The sequence below is a fragment of the Malania oleifera genome, chromosome 3 (genome assembly GCF_029873635.1).
Source record: "Malania oleifera isolate guangnan ecotype guangnan chromosome 3, ASM2987363v1, whole genome shotgun sequence".
In the NCBI taxonomy this organism is placed as follows: Eukaryota; Viridiplantae; Streptophyta; class Magnoliopsida; order Santalales; family Ximeniaceae; genus Malania; species Malania oleifera.
The window spans coordinates 66,622,493-66,642,054 of record NC_080419.1 but is presented as its reverse complement, the minus strand read 5'-3'; the positions used below and the strand labels follow the sequence as shown (position 1 = coordinate 66,642,054).

The following is a 19,562-nucleotide window of genomic DNA, read 5'->3' as shown; positions in this document are numbered from 1 at the left end:
TAAGTCTTGCACTGATACAAGGCATACCCAACTCACCTCTATAATACCAAACAGCTTATTCCAAATCTCAAGCAAAGTCGCAGTGTAAAAGGAGATGAGAAGCTGTTTCAAAGTCCTTGAAACAGAGTACACAGACATTGGGAGAAAAATTGCAACAAGTTGTTAGCATTTATTTTATTAAGCACAACCAACCAAGTGAAAGATTTAATTTTTTAGGGAGCCTTGGCCTTCCATGCTATAGGAAAAAGTGGAAATGAAGAATTAGAACGGACAATAATTCAAAAAAAAAAAAGTTGAGAAAAAAAACTGCCAGCTAATCCAAGGACCAAGTGCAAACATCTCTCCTTGGCGAAAGATTACTACCATTCAATAAAGATAGCAAAGAAGACAGTCCATCCCCCTATCATTAAAAGGTCTCATAAAACGAAGATTCCAAGAAACCAAAGGACTACTCAAATCCCCAACAAAAAAAGATATGGTTCTATTTTGCTTAGCACTTAAATGAAAGAGACGAAGGAAAAATGTGGAAAAAAATACATTACCCAGCCAAGAGTCTTTCACTCTTTCTAGAAGTGTATACGTGACCCCCCTCCCCACCACAAGTATACTGTAAAGGGGTAAAGGAACGATAAATCTAAAAAAATGGGCCTCCACAGACTCCCCAGACAACATCTCAAATTACTACTAGTATCCCACCCATTCTCATTCAACCCAAACTAACTTCTAATAACTCTATGTCAAAGGGAAGATTCTTCTAAAGGGAAGCGCCATAACCATTCAGCCAAAATGGCAGAGTTTTTAGACACCAACTTACCTAGACCCAGCCCTCCGTCCTTTCCTTTTTAGGCTTACAAACTACATCTCATCAAACTACATTTTAGGCTTACAAACTAAATCCCATCTAACTAAGTGGTCACCATGAACCCCCCCCCCCCCCCCCGGGGCCAATTTTCTCAAGTTTACTAGCAATTCTTATCGGCATCTTAAAAATAGACAAAAAATAAAGGAAAATGCTTGAAAGACAAGCATGAATCAGAGTAATTCTTCCCCCTAAAGAAAAGAGAGCTCCCTTCCACCCATCTAACCTCTTCCTCACCCTCTCCACCATTGAATTTCAAAACTCCGCTATTTTAATATCCCCCCCCCCCCCCCCCCAAAAAAGGGAACCTTGAATAAGTCAAAGGCCAATCTAGAACGCCACATCCCACTTCAGTGGCCAACTCCCTAACTCACTCATTGGATACATTCAAAGCTGCTAATCCACTCTTCCCCATATTAATTTTGAGTCCACATACCCTCTCGATGATTTGGAGAATCCAAAAGAGGGACTATAATCATTAAGGAAGAAAATGGTATCATCAACAAGTTGGAGATAGGAAACCACCACATCCTCTCTTCCTATTTTTAAGCTTTTAACTAGCCCCCTCTCCACAAGGATCCATCATCTTGCTCAAAAAATCCTAATTGCAGCATCAAGGTTCTGCAGCCATGGAGAAATTAGAAGAGAAGAAGGGGAAGGGAGGAGAGAGGAGAGGAGATACCAAGGGGAAACTCACATTCACTTCAATTCAAATTCATCAGCAACTGCCTACAACATGACTTCCACACACTATTTTTAAGAAAATCTCTTTAATGAAATTACACATAAACCCCTAAAACTACAAAACATTACAAATATCCCCTACAATACACAAATATTACAAACAACCCCCAAATACACATAATCCAATACTAATTAATACTAAGCCCATAGAATCAACTACTAAATAAACCCCAAAATTCCTTAACCCAACGCTTCTTAATTATTTTCCAAAAAGATCTTCCAAAGGTTTTACTTCTTGTCCTACATCAACTCTCCCCCAATTAGAAAAATTCAGCCTTGAATTTTGAAACGTTGGAGAATCAAAAGTTAGAAGCAAACTTGGATTCTTTGAAAGCCAACACTTGAGTGACACAAGAAACCACAATCCTTTGACAGCATCATAGACTTGAATTGAGAGTTAGCATCAATAAGCACATTGGGAATGACAAACTCGACAATCGGAATGTCTGAAGGACTTTGGATGTCTTCAAACACATTCATTTCCTCCCTTGTATTGTCTTCAAGCTGAGTAATTGTAACTGATTCTTTGTCTTGGTTCATTGGTAGAGCTAACTTCAAAATGATTTTCTTCCCATTATAGTGAAAGACACGTTTTCTTATGTCCTTGAGTCACACCTAAATCATCCAACCAAGGAGAACTTAGAGTACATAGCCAATCTTCATAGGTAGGATATCACACCAAACATTAGCCAACAAATATTCACCCATTTGGATGGGAATTAAACATCTTTCATAAACATGTACAATAGAGTTATCAACCCAAGATATCACATAAGGCTTTGGGTGAGGTTCCGGATAAAGCTGCATTCGAGTGACTCCATTTATGGAAAACACATTCATTGTGCTCTTCCATCAATGATGATTTTGCAAACCTTTTCTCCACACTTGAGAAAGGTGATATGAACCAACAAGCTCTGATTGCACAAGATGATCTACACATGCCAAGCTGACCCGTCACAAGAGCTAGAGCCAAGAAGATCAAGGAGGCTACACAAGGACTAATTAAGAAGTTGCTTGAGCAAGAGTCAATGAGAGCCACGGACACTAAAGAAAAGGACTTTCTTGAAGAGCCTAAGATGGTAAATTGTCTAAAGACGTGTGAAGTTGGAACCTTAAGCCAATAGGGGCTGTTTGGGGAATTTTTATTGTTTTAATTAAAGTATGGGCTAAATAGTGGGCCAATTGTGTCAATTAAGCATGGCATGTGACTTGCACATGTTTCATTAAAGGACATGGCACATGGCATGTGACTTGCTCATGTTTCTTTAAATGACATGTCATGTTTAAGGTTATGTGGGGCCATTTTATTGGCTAGATTAATGTCATAACCTATTTTTATTGGTCAGGCTGATGTCATGGGTTTCTTTTATTTTCTATTAGTAGCCAACTCTCTGTTGTATTGAAAAAAGGAATATTTTTGGCTAAATACAATTCCAAGTGAAGTTTATTTCTCTTCAAGTTCTTCATTGAACTTTCACTGAACTTATCAAAAGTGCTACCTTTGTGGCATTCAACCATTAATTTGATATTCTTGGTCTGTTCTTCACGTCAAGCAATAGGTCAAGGATCCACTACCATGTCGAATCTTATTTTGGGTTTGGGGTTTTGATAAATCTGATTTGGGGTCTCCGGACGTTCATTCTTGGAGTTCCGCATCATTTGGTATCAGAGCCTTGGTTCAAATCAGTGTCTATCTATCTTATTTTTCTTGTTTGCTTTCGAAAATTCTTTTATCTTATACTCATTTATCCTTATTTCAAATTCTTCTATCATCCGATCTACCTATCTTGTTTTCTTGTTTCCGAAATTTTCCATTTCTTTAAATATCATCCATTATCAAGATTGAATCTTTTGTGGCTGGAAATTGCAAGAAACACAGCAAGGCTAATTAGAGTACCCCAAAAAAAACACCATTTTTTGCATTCAAAAAAAAGAGAGAGAAGGCAGCATTTTGCATTCAAAAAAAAAAAGAGGAGGCAGCAGCTTGAAGGTTTGTTCAATTTGTGGCTGCACTTAACTTGGATTCTCCTTTGACTTTATCTTAGTCCATTCTAAAATCTATTCAATTTATTATTCTGATTTGTGTTTGAATATATCCTTGGTCGAGTTGGTTATTTTGTTCCATTGAATTTCTTCTTATTTCATTTGTGTCATTATTGTTTTCTTGACTTCTTTTTGTCTTTCTTTCATTGTTTTGTGTCCTGATTTAGTTGTTCCATTGTTATTTTCATTAATATCTTGTTTCCAATTCATTGATTCAATTGTTGTGTTTGGTTGAACTATTGGTTTGTTTGGGATTAGTTCATTAAAGAACTAAAAGAGAAATCCTAAGTGGTAGGAGGCACGAGTGTGTGAGCGTATCCGAGGGAAAAAGCCAAAAAAAAAAAAATTGTGTCAAAACACAAGCATTGAGTGTCATTGTTTGAGGGTAAACACGTAAGGGAGTGAGTGAGGAATTTTTTTTCTCTCTAATATCCTTTTTTGCAGGTTTGAAATCATGAGTATAAAGGCGGTTGGCGCTGAAACTTCCAACAAGGGTAGTGAGAATGAGAACCCTCCACAAGACTCATTCTTCACCTTGCAAGCCATTCAACAACAGTTTGAAAGACTCAATACGGTTTTTGGGGAGTTCAGAGATAGATTGGATAGACAAGACGCTGCAATTGATGGACTGAGAAGAGGGCAATCCAGTGAAAGGCGGCGAAGGCCACATACTCCTCCGATTGCTGAATTTGAACATGATATAGGTAGCAATGAACACAGTATGGGCAGATTTGCTTATCGAGGTGTTAGGCAAGAGCGGCAACCTCGATAGGAGCCAAGGGGTTGAGATAACATCGATAGAAACATCGGAGGCATCAAAATGAAGATCCCTCCTTTTCAAGGAAAAATAACCCGGATGTATACCCTAAATGGGAGAGGAAGGTTGAGCTCATTTTTGAGTGTCATAACAACTCCGAAAAAAAAAAGGTGAAATTGGCAGCTGTGGAGTTCACTAACTATGCACTGGTATGGTGGGATCAAATTCTTCTTAGAAGGCGTATAAACATGGAAAGGCCTATTGAGACGTGGGCTGAAATGAAGGCGGTGATGAGGAAGCGATTTGTACCAAACCACTACTACCGAGATTTACACCAACGTCTTCAAAGCCTTACCCAAGGTACCAAAAGTGTGGAGGACAACCACAAAGAGATGGAGATGGCTATGATTCGAGCAAATATTGAGAAAGATAGAGAAGCTACAATGGCACGATTCTTATGTGGGTTGAACCGGGAAATTGCTAACATAGTGGAGCTACAACACTATGTGGAGTTAGAGGACAAGGTGCATATGGCAATGAAAGAGGAGAGGCAACTCAAACACAAGGGTGGAAACAAGCATGCTACAACAACTTCAGCTTCCCATTCCACAAGGAAACCGAATTGGGGGAAATCAAAAGAAGAAAGGGTTGTTTCCAAATCCAAGGAAGAGAATGAGAAAGGCAAAGACAAAGTGGGTAGCCATGAAAAAGGTACAACTTCTTCTGAACCTAGTAGGTACAGAAATACCAAGTGTCTTAGGTGTTTGGGAACTGGCCATATTGCATCACAATGCCCAAATAAAAGAGCAATGATTATGAGAGATGATGGTACTATTGAGACCGATAATGAAGAGAATGATCATGAGTCCATGCCTTCACTAAAAGAGTCTAGTGATGTTGAGTATGCTGTCCATGGCAAGGCATCAGTAACTAGGAGAGCCTTAAGCATGCATGTGGTGAAAGATGAAAATGAGGAGCAGCGTGAGAATATATATCATACTCGATGTTACATCCATGATAAGGTGTGTAGCGTGATCATCGATGGAGGGAGCTGCACAGGCGTAGCTAGTACCACATTAGTAGAGAAGTTGGGGTTGCAATGCATAAAACACCCTAGGCCTTACAAACTTCAATGTTTGAATGAGTGTGGGGAGGTTAGGGTGAATAAGCAAGTGCTGATTGTATTTTCAATTGGAAAATATTCTGATGAGATTCTATGTGATGCGGTCCCTATGCATGCTAGTCACATCTTATTGGGCAAGCCGTGGCAATATGATCGATGTGTCACTCATGATGGGTTCAAGAATAGGTATTCCTTTATAAAAGATGAGAGGAGTGTGACCCTTGTACCATTGACTCATAAGCAAGTGTATGAAAATCCAGTGAGATTGAAAAGAGCAAATGATGAGAAAAACAAAAGAGAGGCTGAGAATAAAACAAAAGGAGAAAACAGAGGAGAGAAAATGAGGGCAAGAGAGGAGCTGAAATTAGAAAAAAAAAAAAAAAAGTGGTAAAAATGAGAGGAAAATAGCAAGAGAGGAAAAAGTGAGTTTGTATGCAAAGGAAAAAGAGTGTAAGAAAGTTTTTTTATGCACAAAGACCTCTAGTTGTACTCATGTACAAGGAGGAATATTTGAGCACTAATGAACTCACCTCTTCCTTGCCTAGTACTGTTTTTTCTTTGCTGCAAGAATACGAGGATGTCTTTCCTGTAGACGTGCCCAATGGTTTGCTACCAATTAAAAGAATTGAGCATCAGATTGACTTCATCCCCGGGGCTACGATTCCCATCTGGCCTATAGGAACAGCCCCAAGGAGACTAAGGAACTTCAAAGACAAGTTGAGGAGCTGCTAGCCAAGGGGCATGTGAGGGAGAGCATGAGTCCGTGTATGGTACCCATGCTATTGGTACCGAAGAAAGATGGATCATGGAGGATGTGCATTGACTGTAGATTAATAAAATCACTGTAAAGTAACGTCATCCTATCCCTAGACTAAATGACATGTTAGATGAACTGCATGGCTCATGCATTTTTCTAAAATTGATTTAAAAAGTGGCAGCCATCAAATAAGAGTGAAACCAGGTGATGAATGGAAAACTACATTTAAGACAAAGTACGGTTTGTATGAATTGATGGTTATGCCATTTGGTCACCAATGCACCTAATACTTTCATGCGCTTGATGAATCATGTGTTGCGTGCATTTATAGGCAGATTTGTTGTTGTCTACTTTGACGACATCCTAGTGTACAACAAGAAACTTGATGATCACTTGGATCATTTGAAAGGTGTACTGGATGTTCTTAGAAAAGAAAATTTGTTTGCTAACCTAAAGAAATGTAATTTTTGCATGGAAAAGGTCATTTTCTTGGGTTATATGATGAGTGCTAAGGGTGTAGAAGTGGATGAGGAAAAGGCGAAAGCAATAAAAGATTGGCCAACACCTAAATCTGTAACTGATGTACATAGTTTTCAAGGGTTGGCTAGTTTTTATAGGCGGTTTGTGAGACATTTTAGCACCATTGCTGCACCTTTAACTGAAGTGATAAAAAAGAACGTGGGGTTTAAATGGGGTAAAGCACAAGAACATGCATTTAAAATGCTTAAAGATAGGTTATGTTTTGCTCCATTGTTGCTTTTATCTGATTTCACTAAAACTTTTGAGATTAAATGTGAAGCCTCCAAGATTGGTATTGGAGTTGTTTTGATGCAGGATAAGTGTTTCATTGCATATTTTAGTGAAAAGCTCAATGGGGCAGCATTGAACTACTCCACTTATGATAAAGAACTGTATGCCTTGGTGAGGACATTGGAGACGTGGCAACACTACTTATGGCCTAAAGAATTCGCGATCCACTCTGATCATGAATCATTAAAGCATTTGAAGGGGCAAGGTAAGCTAAATCGTCGCCACGCCAAATGGTTAGAGTTCATTGAAGCCTTCCCATATGTCATTCAGTACAAGCAGGGGAAAGAGAATGTCGTGGCTGATGTGCTTTCTCGCAGATCTGCCTTAATTACTACACTTAGCACTAAGCTATTGGGTTTTGAGTACATAAAGGATTTATATGCTAAAGATTCTGATTTTGCTAATGTGTATGAGGCATGTGCTAAAGTTGTGTTTCATAAATTGCATAGGCATGATGGATATTTGTTTAGGGAGAATAGACTTTGTGTGCCTAACTGCTACTTAAGAGAATTGCTTGTGCGAGAGTCACATAGCGGGGGTTTGATAGGACATTTTGGGGTACAAAAGAATTTAGATATTCTGCATGAACACTTCTTTTGGCCACATATGCATAGAAATGTAGAGAGAGAGTGTTCGAGATGCATTTCATGTAAACAAGCTAAGTCCAAGTTCTTACCTCATGGCCTTTATACTCCTTTTCCTGTACCTAGTGAACCTTGGGTAGACATTTCAATGGATTTCATATTAGGTTTGCCTAGGTCCAAAGGGGGTATGGACTCTATATTTGTGGTGGTTGATAGATTTTCTAAAATGGCACATTTTATTCCTTGCCATAAAACTGATGATGCCACAAATATAGCCAATTTATTCTTTAGGGACATTGTACGATTGCATGGCATTCCTAGGACAATCGTGAGTGATAGGGATGTTAAATTCCTTAGCTACTTTTGGAAGGTTTTGTGGGGAAAGGTAGGAACTAAGCTATTGTTTTCTACTACTTGTCATCCTCAAACCGATGGTCAAACCGAAGTAGTTAATTAGACTTTAGCTACCTTATTGCATGCGGTCATTCAAAGGAATTTAAAATCATGGGAAGAATGCATACCACTTGTTGAGTTTGCTTATAATAGAATTGTGCATGCTTCTACTAATTTTTCTCCATTTGAAATTGTTTGGTTTTAATCCTTTGACTCCATTGGATTTGATGCCGCTGCCAATGAATGAGACTAGCCTAGACAGACGACAAAAGGTTGACTTGGTGAAGAGGATCCATGAACAAACACGGCAGTACATCAAAAAGATGAACCGACAATATTCATCTCAAGCCAATAAGGGGCGCAAGTTCATTACTTTTGAAACGGGAGATTGGGTATAGGTGCATATGAGAAAAGAGAGGCTTCCTACTAAAAGGAAAACAAAACTACACCCAAGGGGTGATGGACCTTTTCAAGTGCTAGAAAAGATCAATGACAATGCATACAAGTTGGATCTACCGAGTGAGTATAAGGTCAATGCAACGTTCAACGTTTCTAATTTATCCCCTTTTGATGTAGGTGATAATTCAAGGACGAATCCTTTTGAGGAGAGGGGGAATGATATGAACCAACAAGCTGCGATTGCACAGGATGATCTGCACATGCCAAGCGGACCCATCACAAGAGCTAGAGCCAAGAAGGTCAAGGAGGCTACACAGGGACCAATTGAGAAGTTGCTTGAACAAAAGTCAATGATGGCCATGGACACTAAAGAAAAGGACTTTCTTGAAGAGCCTAACATGATAAATTGTCTAAAGATGTGTGAAGGTGGAACCTTAAGCCAATAGGGGCTGCTGTTTGGGGAATTTTTATTGTTTTAATTAAAGTATGGGCTAAATAGTTGGCCAATTGTGTCAATTAAGCATGGCATGTAACTTGCACATGTTTCATTAAAGGACATGGCACATGGCATGTGACTTACACATGTTTCATTAAATGACATGACATGCTTAAGGTTATGTGGGGCTATTTTATTGGCCAGATTGATGTCATGGCCTATTTTTATTGGCCAAGCTGATGTCATGGGTTTCTTTTATTTTCTATAGGTAGCCAACTCTCTGTTGTATTGAAAAAGGGAATATTTTTGGCTAAATACAATTCCAAGCGAGGTTTATTTCTCTTCAAGTTCTTCAATGAACTTTCACCAAACTTATCAAAGGTACTACCTTTGTGGCGTTCATCCATTAATTTGATATTCTTGGTTTGTGTTTCACATCAAGCAATAGGTCAAGGATCCACTACCATGTCAAAACTTATTTTAGGTTTGGGATTTTGATAAATCTAATTTGGGGTCTCCGGACGTTCATTCTTGGGGTTCCGCATCAAAAGGTGTGGAAAAGCTTGAAATTGTGCCCAAAATTTGGCAAATGGCATTCCTTTTTCCTATAATTTGTCACCATATTGCTGAATTATGCATATACATATGCTGCAGCTATATATCACAACCCTTTAACACAAGTTTCCACAATCCTTAATCCCAAGTTCTCAAAAATTATCTTTAATCCACCTTGATATTGATTGTCTTGCTGAAATGAAACAAATTCACGAAGAAAACTCACAAATTACAGAGAGAAAAAAAAACCTTACTTTGTTATTCTAGCAGTAACAATTCTTGAGTTTCATGCCAAATTATCATGCTTGCTTGCAATGTAGTGTTTCTACAATTAAAATATCACCCTGCAGCTCAAAATATCATGGCTGCAGGCAATTTCTCACGAGACAGGAAATTGCAGAAGACTCTGGGAGACTTTCTGACGCGCTTTGCCAAAACGTGGGTGTGGGTTTCCGGCGGTGAGATTCCAGCAATGAAACTTCAAGCGACTGCAGATCAGTGGGTGGGGAGCACAGTGGTGGTGGTGGTGGTGCAAATGCGATGATAAAAACACAAGACACTATAGATTCTTGAAGGCCGATGGCTAGATTATGTTTGGCCGGGGTCTGGGGGTTCCTCTGATGGTTGGACAGCGATGAAATTTTGAGGGTTTCAGGGGGATTAGGTTTTTGGTGGTGTGGGTGGTGTTACAGGATGGTTGCTGGAAAGTGGTGTTCCAGATTTGGGGACACGACTGGAATATCTGAAAAGTTCAGAAACTGCAAAATAACCTGAAATTCAGAGAGAGAGAGAGAGAGTTAAAAAACTGAAGGAGAGAAAATAAGATGGGAAGTTGGAGGAGTTACTGGACAGAAACTGCCAGAAAATGCCAAGAGACAGCCACAGAATAGAGAAATGAGAGAGAGTTGAGAGAGTTATAGGAGAGAAAAGAAGAAGATGGGAGGTTGGAGGAGTTTCTGGGCAAAAACTGCCAAGAGACAGCTACAGAATTCAGAAATGAGAAAGAGAGTTGAGAGAGTTATTGGAGAGAATCAAAGAGAAGAAGAAGAAGAAAAGAAGGAGAAGAGAAACAGAGAAGAGGTAAGAGGGCAGAATGGTGGGGGATAGGAAGAAGAGAAAAAAGGAGAGGGGAAGAAGAAATGGAAGAGATCGTGGTTGGGCTCTGATAGGCAGCATCAAGGTTCTTCAGCCATGGAGAAATTAGAAGAGAAGAAGGAAAGGGAAGGGAGGAGAGAGGAGATACAAGGGGGAACTCATGTTCACTTCAATTCAAATTCATCAACAACTGCCTACAACATGACTTCCACACACTGTTTATAAAAAAGCCTCTTTACATGAAATTACACATAAACCCCTAAAACAACATAACATTACAAATATATCCCTACTTTACATAAATATTACAAACATCCCCCAAATACGCATAATCCTATACTAGTTAATACTAAACACACATAATAAACTACTAACTTAACCCCACAATTCCTTAACCCAACTCTTCTTAATTATTTTCTAGCAGGGATCTTCCAAAGGTTTTACTTCTTGTCCTACATCACATCCACTACAAGAACAATTAAAAACTGTTATAAAGGATCACCTTATCTTATGCTCCAAGAAGAGACAAACCAAGACATGGATTCACCATTCACGATCACTAAGAACCACACATTAGAAAGACAGCCCCTAGTCCAACAACACCAACTCTCACCCAACCCTTCCTCCCAAAGACTTTACCCAAGAAGCTCCAACTTACTCTATCGTAAGCTTTCTCAAAGTCATTTTTTCATTTCTAAGAAAAAGGAGAATCATCTAAATTTAATGGATTAATGGATGAGCAATGCATACAAACCTAAATTACATACAGCTACCTATAAAGCAATAATATAGTACTTAAAACATATAAGTCAGTCAATATTTAACAACATTTGAAGTAAACTCGTAAGGAAAAAGTGTTGACCCATTTGGGAGCATAGATTCTGTATTGATTTTTTTAAAAGAAATTTAAAACAAATAACCATTTTTTTCTAGGACCCAATAAAAGAATAATTATGGAGGTTCTATTGTTAGGCAAAATCAAGATAGATGATTAAAATTTATAAGCTAAATTTACATAAAAACGATTATAAAACAAAAATTAAAAGCATGAATCCAAATTTTACTATAAGTGAGCGAAAAGAAAAAAGAAAAAAAAAACAAATTAAACAAGACAAATAAACAAAACTAAGTTAAAATCCTTAGATGTTGATAACACTTCATTTATACCATATATTTCAAATAATACTACAAGAAAGAAAAATGCATGCTACAATTATATAATTAAAGGACACCTTAAATTTAGTAGATTGAGAGAGACATGGCCCAAAGAATAGATAATATATGTTATCAAACAGTCTACCTAGTGGCTTCTAGCCGATTTAATTATTTTTTCTTCTTTTTTTCCCCTTTGCAGTTTGTTACAGGTACACTGGGATACATGTGCACATTTATCATATATAAAGGGGATTCTCCCACTTATTTGGTACCCACTTTTCATTATCTAAAATACCCTTTTACAAATATTGGTTCAGTGGAATAAAAAGTAACGCTATAAAAAAATACTACCTGTCTTATAACTAAGTTATAATTACTTATATTCCTCTTTTGTTTTATAGAAGGTTCACCAAGCCTGACCTATGCATCTTTCATCCCATATCCGTTCATTCCCTCCTTAGGTTCAAACACGAAACCTCCAGCATGGAAGTCCTAAGCTCTAACCATTGGAAGTCCACTAAGAGACTATAACTAGTTATATCTAACAAACTACATCCCATCTAACTATGTGGGCCCTATGACCCCCCACACCAGACCACAAAAAGCGTCACGATTTTCTCAAGTTTACTAGAAGTCCTTGTCTGAATCTTAAAACTGACAAAAAATAAGGGGGGATGCTTGAAAGGCAAGCCTGAATCAGAGACTATAACTAGTTATATATCTAACACATAAACATTCAAACTACCTATAATTGTTGTTCACTCTTTAATATCTTAAAATATTGCTGATCCACAGAAAAAAATAAATAAATAAATGAATGAACTAAAGAAGTAAATTATTTTTTGGACAAAAATATCATTATATTTTAAAACTAAGACAAAATGATCCTTAAAGAAGTAAATTCAATAAAAATTATAAAAAATTAAATTTAGAGAGAGCCTATTTGGAAGAAGTTAACAAGTCCATATAGTTGAAAACAATTAAACTAGCAGTATATGTACATCACATATAAAAGTACAAATAACGTAAATTATTTTGTTAAAAAAATATTATTATTATTATTATTATTTTTAAAAATTAAGCCAAAGAATTTCTGAAAGAAACTAAATTCAACAAAAATTAGATAAAATAGAAATTTTATCTTAAATAGGTTGAGATTGAACCTAAAATTTTGTTTGATTGAAAAATAAAATAAACATAGTGATAATATAAATGATAAATGAAATTACTATCCCAAAATAAAATAGCTAAATTCCTCCAAAATCTTCAAAAATCATTGTAAAGTGTCTAACATTATTTAGATAAATAATAACATAACTTCTAAAAGAGTCATTTTAGAAATAAAATTATAGACCTAACATACCCTCCAAATAACAAACTTCAACTTTCTTTGAAATTAAAAACTAATTAATTGATCATTTAAGTAATAAAAATTTAAATAGCAATCACAATTTAGAAATTGCAATAAACTTATTGATTTAGATTTTTTTACAAAATAAAAAAGAATGAAAATTTTATAAATATTTATTAGATTTTTACATACAATGTTATACAAATATTGCAAAATTTTAATTAGAGAAGTCATGTCATATTACAACCTATATTTTAAAGATTTTTCATCTCCTTGTATTTGCATGGTGTCATAATTTTATTGCACGTCTATGTTTGTATTTATAGTTTAAACAAATTTTAAATTTTTCTAAATAGTTTTGAATATTCAAACTTTAATATATTTGAATACTCATACTTTAGTATTTATAAGCTTAATCAAATATGACAACATACCACTAATTTGCTTTTAAAAATATAAACTTCATCAAGTATTATAAAAAAAATTTCACATAACTATTCACTTGCAATCATGTGCAGTGCACATAACATATTTACTAGTATGTCAATGCACGACTAGTACTTAATGTGTCATGAAAAACTAATATGGAGTGTTGAATTGGATTAAAAGCTCATTCTTGCTTTAGATGAATTAGATCAATTACTTCTAGAATTCAATGAAACCTCAATAAACAAACATTGAAATACCTGAGATTCAAGGGCACTAAAGCCATCAAGAATGTCTCCACTCGTAAGTTTAGCTCGCTTGGTTGGTGGGGCAGAAAACACAATAGAATTGGTGGCAGTGGAGTCATCCCACGAGTCCATGGCAAAGCTAGCACTTGCAGTGGCATAAGAATGTGTGCTCTTTCTGTGCCCATTTTCTGAGTTTATGCAGTCCACAATATTTTCATTTCCTTCGGAGATCTGGGAAAGGGACTCTTGTCCCGTGAAGCTCATCTGAGACTTCAACCTTGATATTCCATTGCCCCCACTAGACCTAGACCCACACTGTGTATTATTATTATAGCCTCCACTCCCCCTTGTTAAAAAAAAACCTCCTGCAGTCCACATTGTTCAAAATGGCTTATTTCATACCCAAAAGTTTACAACAACAACAACAATAATAATAATAATAATAATAATAATAATAAAACATGGCAGTGTTTGGAATCTTTCTGACGCTCAATTAATTTACCGAAATAATGAGGATGCCACTGCACTTAAATTCCAAAATTATATCTCAATTGAAAAGTTGAAATGCCTCAAAGGTGGCATCTAACTCCTCCTTCTTCTCCTTCTTCTTCTTCTTCTATTATTATTATTATTAAATTTTAATAACCTTAATGTAATTTTAAATTAAATGCTCAAAATCTATGCTCTCAACAGAGGCACTAGTGCTATAAAATTCAGACCTGCATCTAACCTTATCAATCTTGGAGAGAAATTAAACTAAAGGTCTGTTTAAAAAATAGAAAGGGCAGCCCAATGCACAAAGCTCCCGCATATTTGGGGTCAAGGGAAGGAGCGGACCATGATGGGTCTATAGCATGCAGCCTTACCATGCATTTTTGCAAGAGGCTGTTTCCACGCCTCGAACCCATGACCTCCAAGTCATACAGCGACAACTTTACCATTGCGCCTAAGCTCCCCTTCATACTAAGGACCTATTTGAACAATTTTAAAGCAAAAGCTATTTTACAATATAAAATTATTTTCAGGTTAACATGCTACAATTTATTGAAAGCAATCATAGATCTAAAATCAAATTTGAGGAAGTTTCAAGAACTAACTTTCTCATAAAGTGAATTAAGTTCAAAACCAATTTCCCATTCCATGAGTGACTTACCAGACAAACTGTACTCGAAACTTTTGATGAAATTGTACTAACAAAAATCACATTTGGTTGAAAGGTATCCTCAATATATTTTACACTTGGTTTTGGGTTAATGTGAGTTTAGGAAAAAAAAAAATTAATGCAAAAGTATATTGAATTTTGTTCAAATCAACAAAAATTCAAGTAAAAGACTCAAAATCCAGACTCCCAAACATAGGGTAAATAAAATGGCTAAACCCATACATTACAATATTTCATGATATAAACAACTATGGATCAAAGACCCAAAAAGACATGAGTTTGAAATGTTATAATGAAATTAAAATACCATTTTATGATAACAGCATGTCTCCTTGAATTAACTAAAATAGTTTATAAGCAAATAAATAAAATTTAGCATACATTTGAGAGCAAATTATAAGCAATAAAAATGAGAATGAACTTCCTGTGAATTCTTTCATATCAAATGAGTTTTGTTGCATAAGTAATCATGCCTATTTATAATTAGCTCTTGTTAAAGAGTGTCTTAGGGGTTTATTTTAATAGGAGGATCTTATTCTACTCTCTGTACATTCTTTCCTCTACCTTATATTTTCTTTTTCTATAAAAAAAATGCTTTACAGGTACTTCCTAATAATACTATTTTAAAATCATTAACCGCACTTATGATTACTATATTCAAAGTTCAAATTTAGACCTAATTAACAAGATTTGAACTCAGCAGGTCAATTTGCCCAACTTAGAGCAACATGGTCAAACTCGGTGTGCCAGCTGAGTTGACCTAATTACAAAACAAACTTGCATGTCAAGCAGCAACAGTTTGAACCCTACATATTAAAATGACCAAGTTAATAGATCTTGCCTTAAATCTAGTTAGGGTAAAAGATATTGACCTCTCCTGAGGTCTTAGGTGTCAATAATTATAGGGAATAACCCCCCCCCCTGAAGTTTGGAAAAAAAAAAAAAAAACAAACACAGACCTCCCCTCAAGTTCGCTAGAAAGACATAGACCTCCCTTTATATTTGATGAAACAAAAAAGGGACAAACTCTCATAAGTGTCCCAAAAATCAAATGACACAAAAGGTCAGTCAAAGTTTTAAAAACTTAGGAAAGGTCTGCATTTTTTTTTCAAACGACTCAAACCTCAAGGGAGGTAAGTGAGATAAACTTCAAGGAAGGTGTCTCTGGCACACACACACTTAAATCTAATATATTTCAAAAAAGTGTTAGTTTTATATCGACATGCTTACTTTATATAATTATGTAATAACATTTGGTAGAATTATCGAATTAATGTCACATGATTTTTACTTAATAAAATATTCAAATATTAATTTAAATAACAATTAAAATAATTATTAATTAAATTGTTCACTAAATATTAATCATAAATTATTTTATTATGCATTATAACTATTCATTATTAATAAAATATAATTAAATTCTGGAATAAATAAATAAATAAACATCTATAAATTTAAATTTAAATAAACCCAAATTTTAAATTTAGTTATTAATACTATTTTTAACAAAAATTAATGTGATAATCATATGTTATAAATATACATTAATAACAAGATTATTGATAATTAATAAATAATATTATATTATTTTAGTTACTATTTTTATAACAAAAATATAAATGTAATATGAATTTTCTAATTAAAATGTTAAATATTTTCTACTAGCTAAAATAATATAATATTATTATCATAATTTTAATATCTATTATGACATATTAGTTATTATAATTCAATTCTGGATTGAACAAGAACTATTTATCAATTTAAAATTAATATTTTAAATTTAATTAATAATATTATTTTTATCATAATTTAATATGATAGTAATATGTTATAAATATACATTAATAACAAGATTATTATTAATAAAAAATAATAATCATATATTATTTTTTAACATGAAATATTTAAATTTTATTTATAAATAATTAAATAAATTAGTAAATAAATTGTCGATTAAAAAATATTAATATTTGTAATTTAAAATATATTTAAAAATAATTATATAGTAAACTTATAATAAAAGTAAGTATTCAAATACTACTTATTTTAAACACAACCAAACACCACTAAGGGATCGTTTGGAACCACTTATGTAGAAATGCTTTTTTAGAAAAAGTGTTGAATTTAATAAAATTTAATATTATGATATAATATACAAAAGAATATAACACTATTGTATACTAAATATATAGTGTCCCATATATTACAACATATAATATAGTCTATATTACATAAATTTAAAAAGATAATATTATGATATCATTAAATATAAATATATAACAATATTTTTAATATAAAGTATTATACTCAATATTATTGATATCTATATTATATATAATAATATTGCAACACATGAAAAATAATAGTATAGTATTAAATTATAAAATAGTGTGATCCATGATACATGAGTTAATACTTATGCATATTTGATTGTAACTAATGTTTTTTACTTTTTATTCCTCGTTTTTTATAAAACTTTAAACTATAATCTTATTTAAAATTTAAAATTTTAAATTATTTTTAGAAAATTATATATACAAATACACTATTAAAATAAAAGAATTCAATTTACAATCCGTATTTTTTCTAATTATTCTTACAATATCTTTTTTTTATAAATTTAATACTGAAATAGAACTTTGATTAATAAATAAATAAATAAATGTCCATTAAAGGAAGCTATCTATGACTCTATTCATTATTTACATAACTCCAATAAGCTAATTTAGAACTCCCAAAGACGTGTGACAACAATTAATAAATATTAAAAATAATAAATAAAATAATAGTAATTATATGGGACCCTTAACTCCGCACGCATCGTCTCAAGTGCCGTAATTTGGGGCACCTCTTCATTCCCCAAAGGGCAGTCAGAAAGTCCAAAAGTTTCGTCTTCATTCCCCAAAGGGCGGTCAGAAAGTCCCAAAGTCTCGAAACCCCAAAACTCAGAACGCGGTCGCGGGTAAAACCGTCATTTCAAACAAAAAGGACTTCCCGGAGAAGGCCATTCCTAAACAAAGCTAAGCTGAAGAAAATGTGAAAAACCACCCTCAACAAGGAGAAGCATACCTGTATCCGCAGCGAGATGGCTAAGAAACCCAGCAGGCGAGCTGCTGTGCCGTATCAGGGACGATGATCCGCCGCCGCCGTCGCAGGTAGCTGCGGATTTCAAATTAGTGGCCGTCGCAAAATCCCCAACGTCTACCTCATTCAAACCGTAGGATCTCTGCAGCCCTGGCTTTACTGCAGCTTTAGTAGTTGTGCCTTTGTACTGGTGCGGATCGGACGGTAATGAGCTGACCTTGCAAGAGGAGTCGGAGGTGAGGGAGGACCTGTCGCCGGAGAAGTATTGGCCAGCCAGGGCGGTCCGCGATTCCAGGGGGGAGAAGTGGCGAGCAGTGGATTCGAGGGCAGAGTCGATGGCAGCGGTTAGGAGGGATTCCGGAGCGGAGCCGTAGCGGGTTAGGCCGCCGCCTTGGGCGAGGGGCCTTCGACATGGGTACATATGTGCGGGTGGGTGTGGTCTTGTGGGAGTGGGATCAATTAATGTGCCTTTAAGCTAGAGTTGGAGAGAGAGAGAGAGAGAGAGAGAGAGAGAGAGAGGAAATGAGTAAAAACTAATGGGGATGGAAGAAGGGGAGAGAGAGAGGAAATGAGTAAAAACTAATGGGGATGGAAGAAGGGGGGTGATGCTCGCTAGGTGTACAAAAATTACCGAAAAATCGAAAATCGGATCAAAATCGAATTGAAATTATAAACGATTTGGTTTTTCGATTTTTAGTTTCGGTTGATGTTTTCAAAAATAAAAAGGTTCGATTTTGATTTCGATTTCGATTTTGATTTTGATTTTATGTTGAAACCGAACCGAAAAAAAATCGAAAAACCAATTTATATAAGATAGATATATATATATAATATGGCTAGTAAAAATATAGCATGCTATAAAGATAGCTACTATAGAAAAAAAAAATCCTCAATAAATTTTTTTTAAAGAACTTTATAAAAAATAAAGGTTATTTTTGTTAAAAGTGTCCAACATATTTTATTTTGTTAAAATTATGAGTCCCTATAAAAAATTAAAATGCTTAATAAATTTTCAACAACTTTATGAAAAATAAAGGTTTTTTTTTGTAAAAAAAAATCAGTTTAAAATCAAAAAACTGCAACCGAATCGCCAAATTTTCGGTTTTCAATTAAAGCATAATTTCGGTTCGATTTCGGTTCGGAAATCCCAAAATCGAAAATTTCGATTCAATTTTTGGTTCTGGCCAAAACCGAACCGAACCAAACCGAACCGTGTACACCTACTGTGAAAAAGCCCAGGAGGGGCGACAGCCTCCCCAGCCACATCAGCTAACAAGTTTTGTATCCAATTTTACATATTCATATCCATATTATTTTTATACGAGACGGTAAGAAACGACAGAGGCTTCAAAATGGGAATCTTGAATTGTGAGATTTTTTTTAATTTTAAAAAAATTAAAAAAAAAATTAACTGGATTTAATTGGTTGAAAGTTTATTTCTTGAAATCTAATTATTTAGTTCAATTAATTACTCCTAAAAATTAAAAATAATTTTTTTAAAAAGTATAAAAGATGAAATCTCATGTTCAAATTTATTAATTGGTGGACCAATTTCCTTCTCTACAACAAAATGCA

At 34.8% G+C, this 19,562-nt stretch overlaps 1 protein-coding gene across 1 annotated transcript in view; it reads right to left on the bottom strand.

The window, feature by feature from the left end:
• LOC131152085 (transcription factor bHLH128-like) overlaps positions 1 to 18,568 on the bottom strand; it is a 53,568-nt gene extending 35,000 nt beyond the window's left edge. The window contains exons 1-2 of the mRNA XM_058103712.1: positions 17,973 to 18,568; positions 13,748 to 14,100 (exon numbers count right to left, since the gene is read on the bottom strand). Of these exons, the coding sequence (XP_057959695.1) occupies positions 13,748 to 14,100; positions 17,973 to 18,408 (789 nt within the window). The 5' untranslated portion in view covers positions 18,409 to 18,568. The remainder of the gene's footprint in view (positions 1 to 13,747; positions 14,101 to 17,972) is intronic.
• Between the last annotated feature and the right edge of the window lie 994 nt (positions 18,569 to 19,562).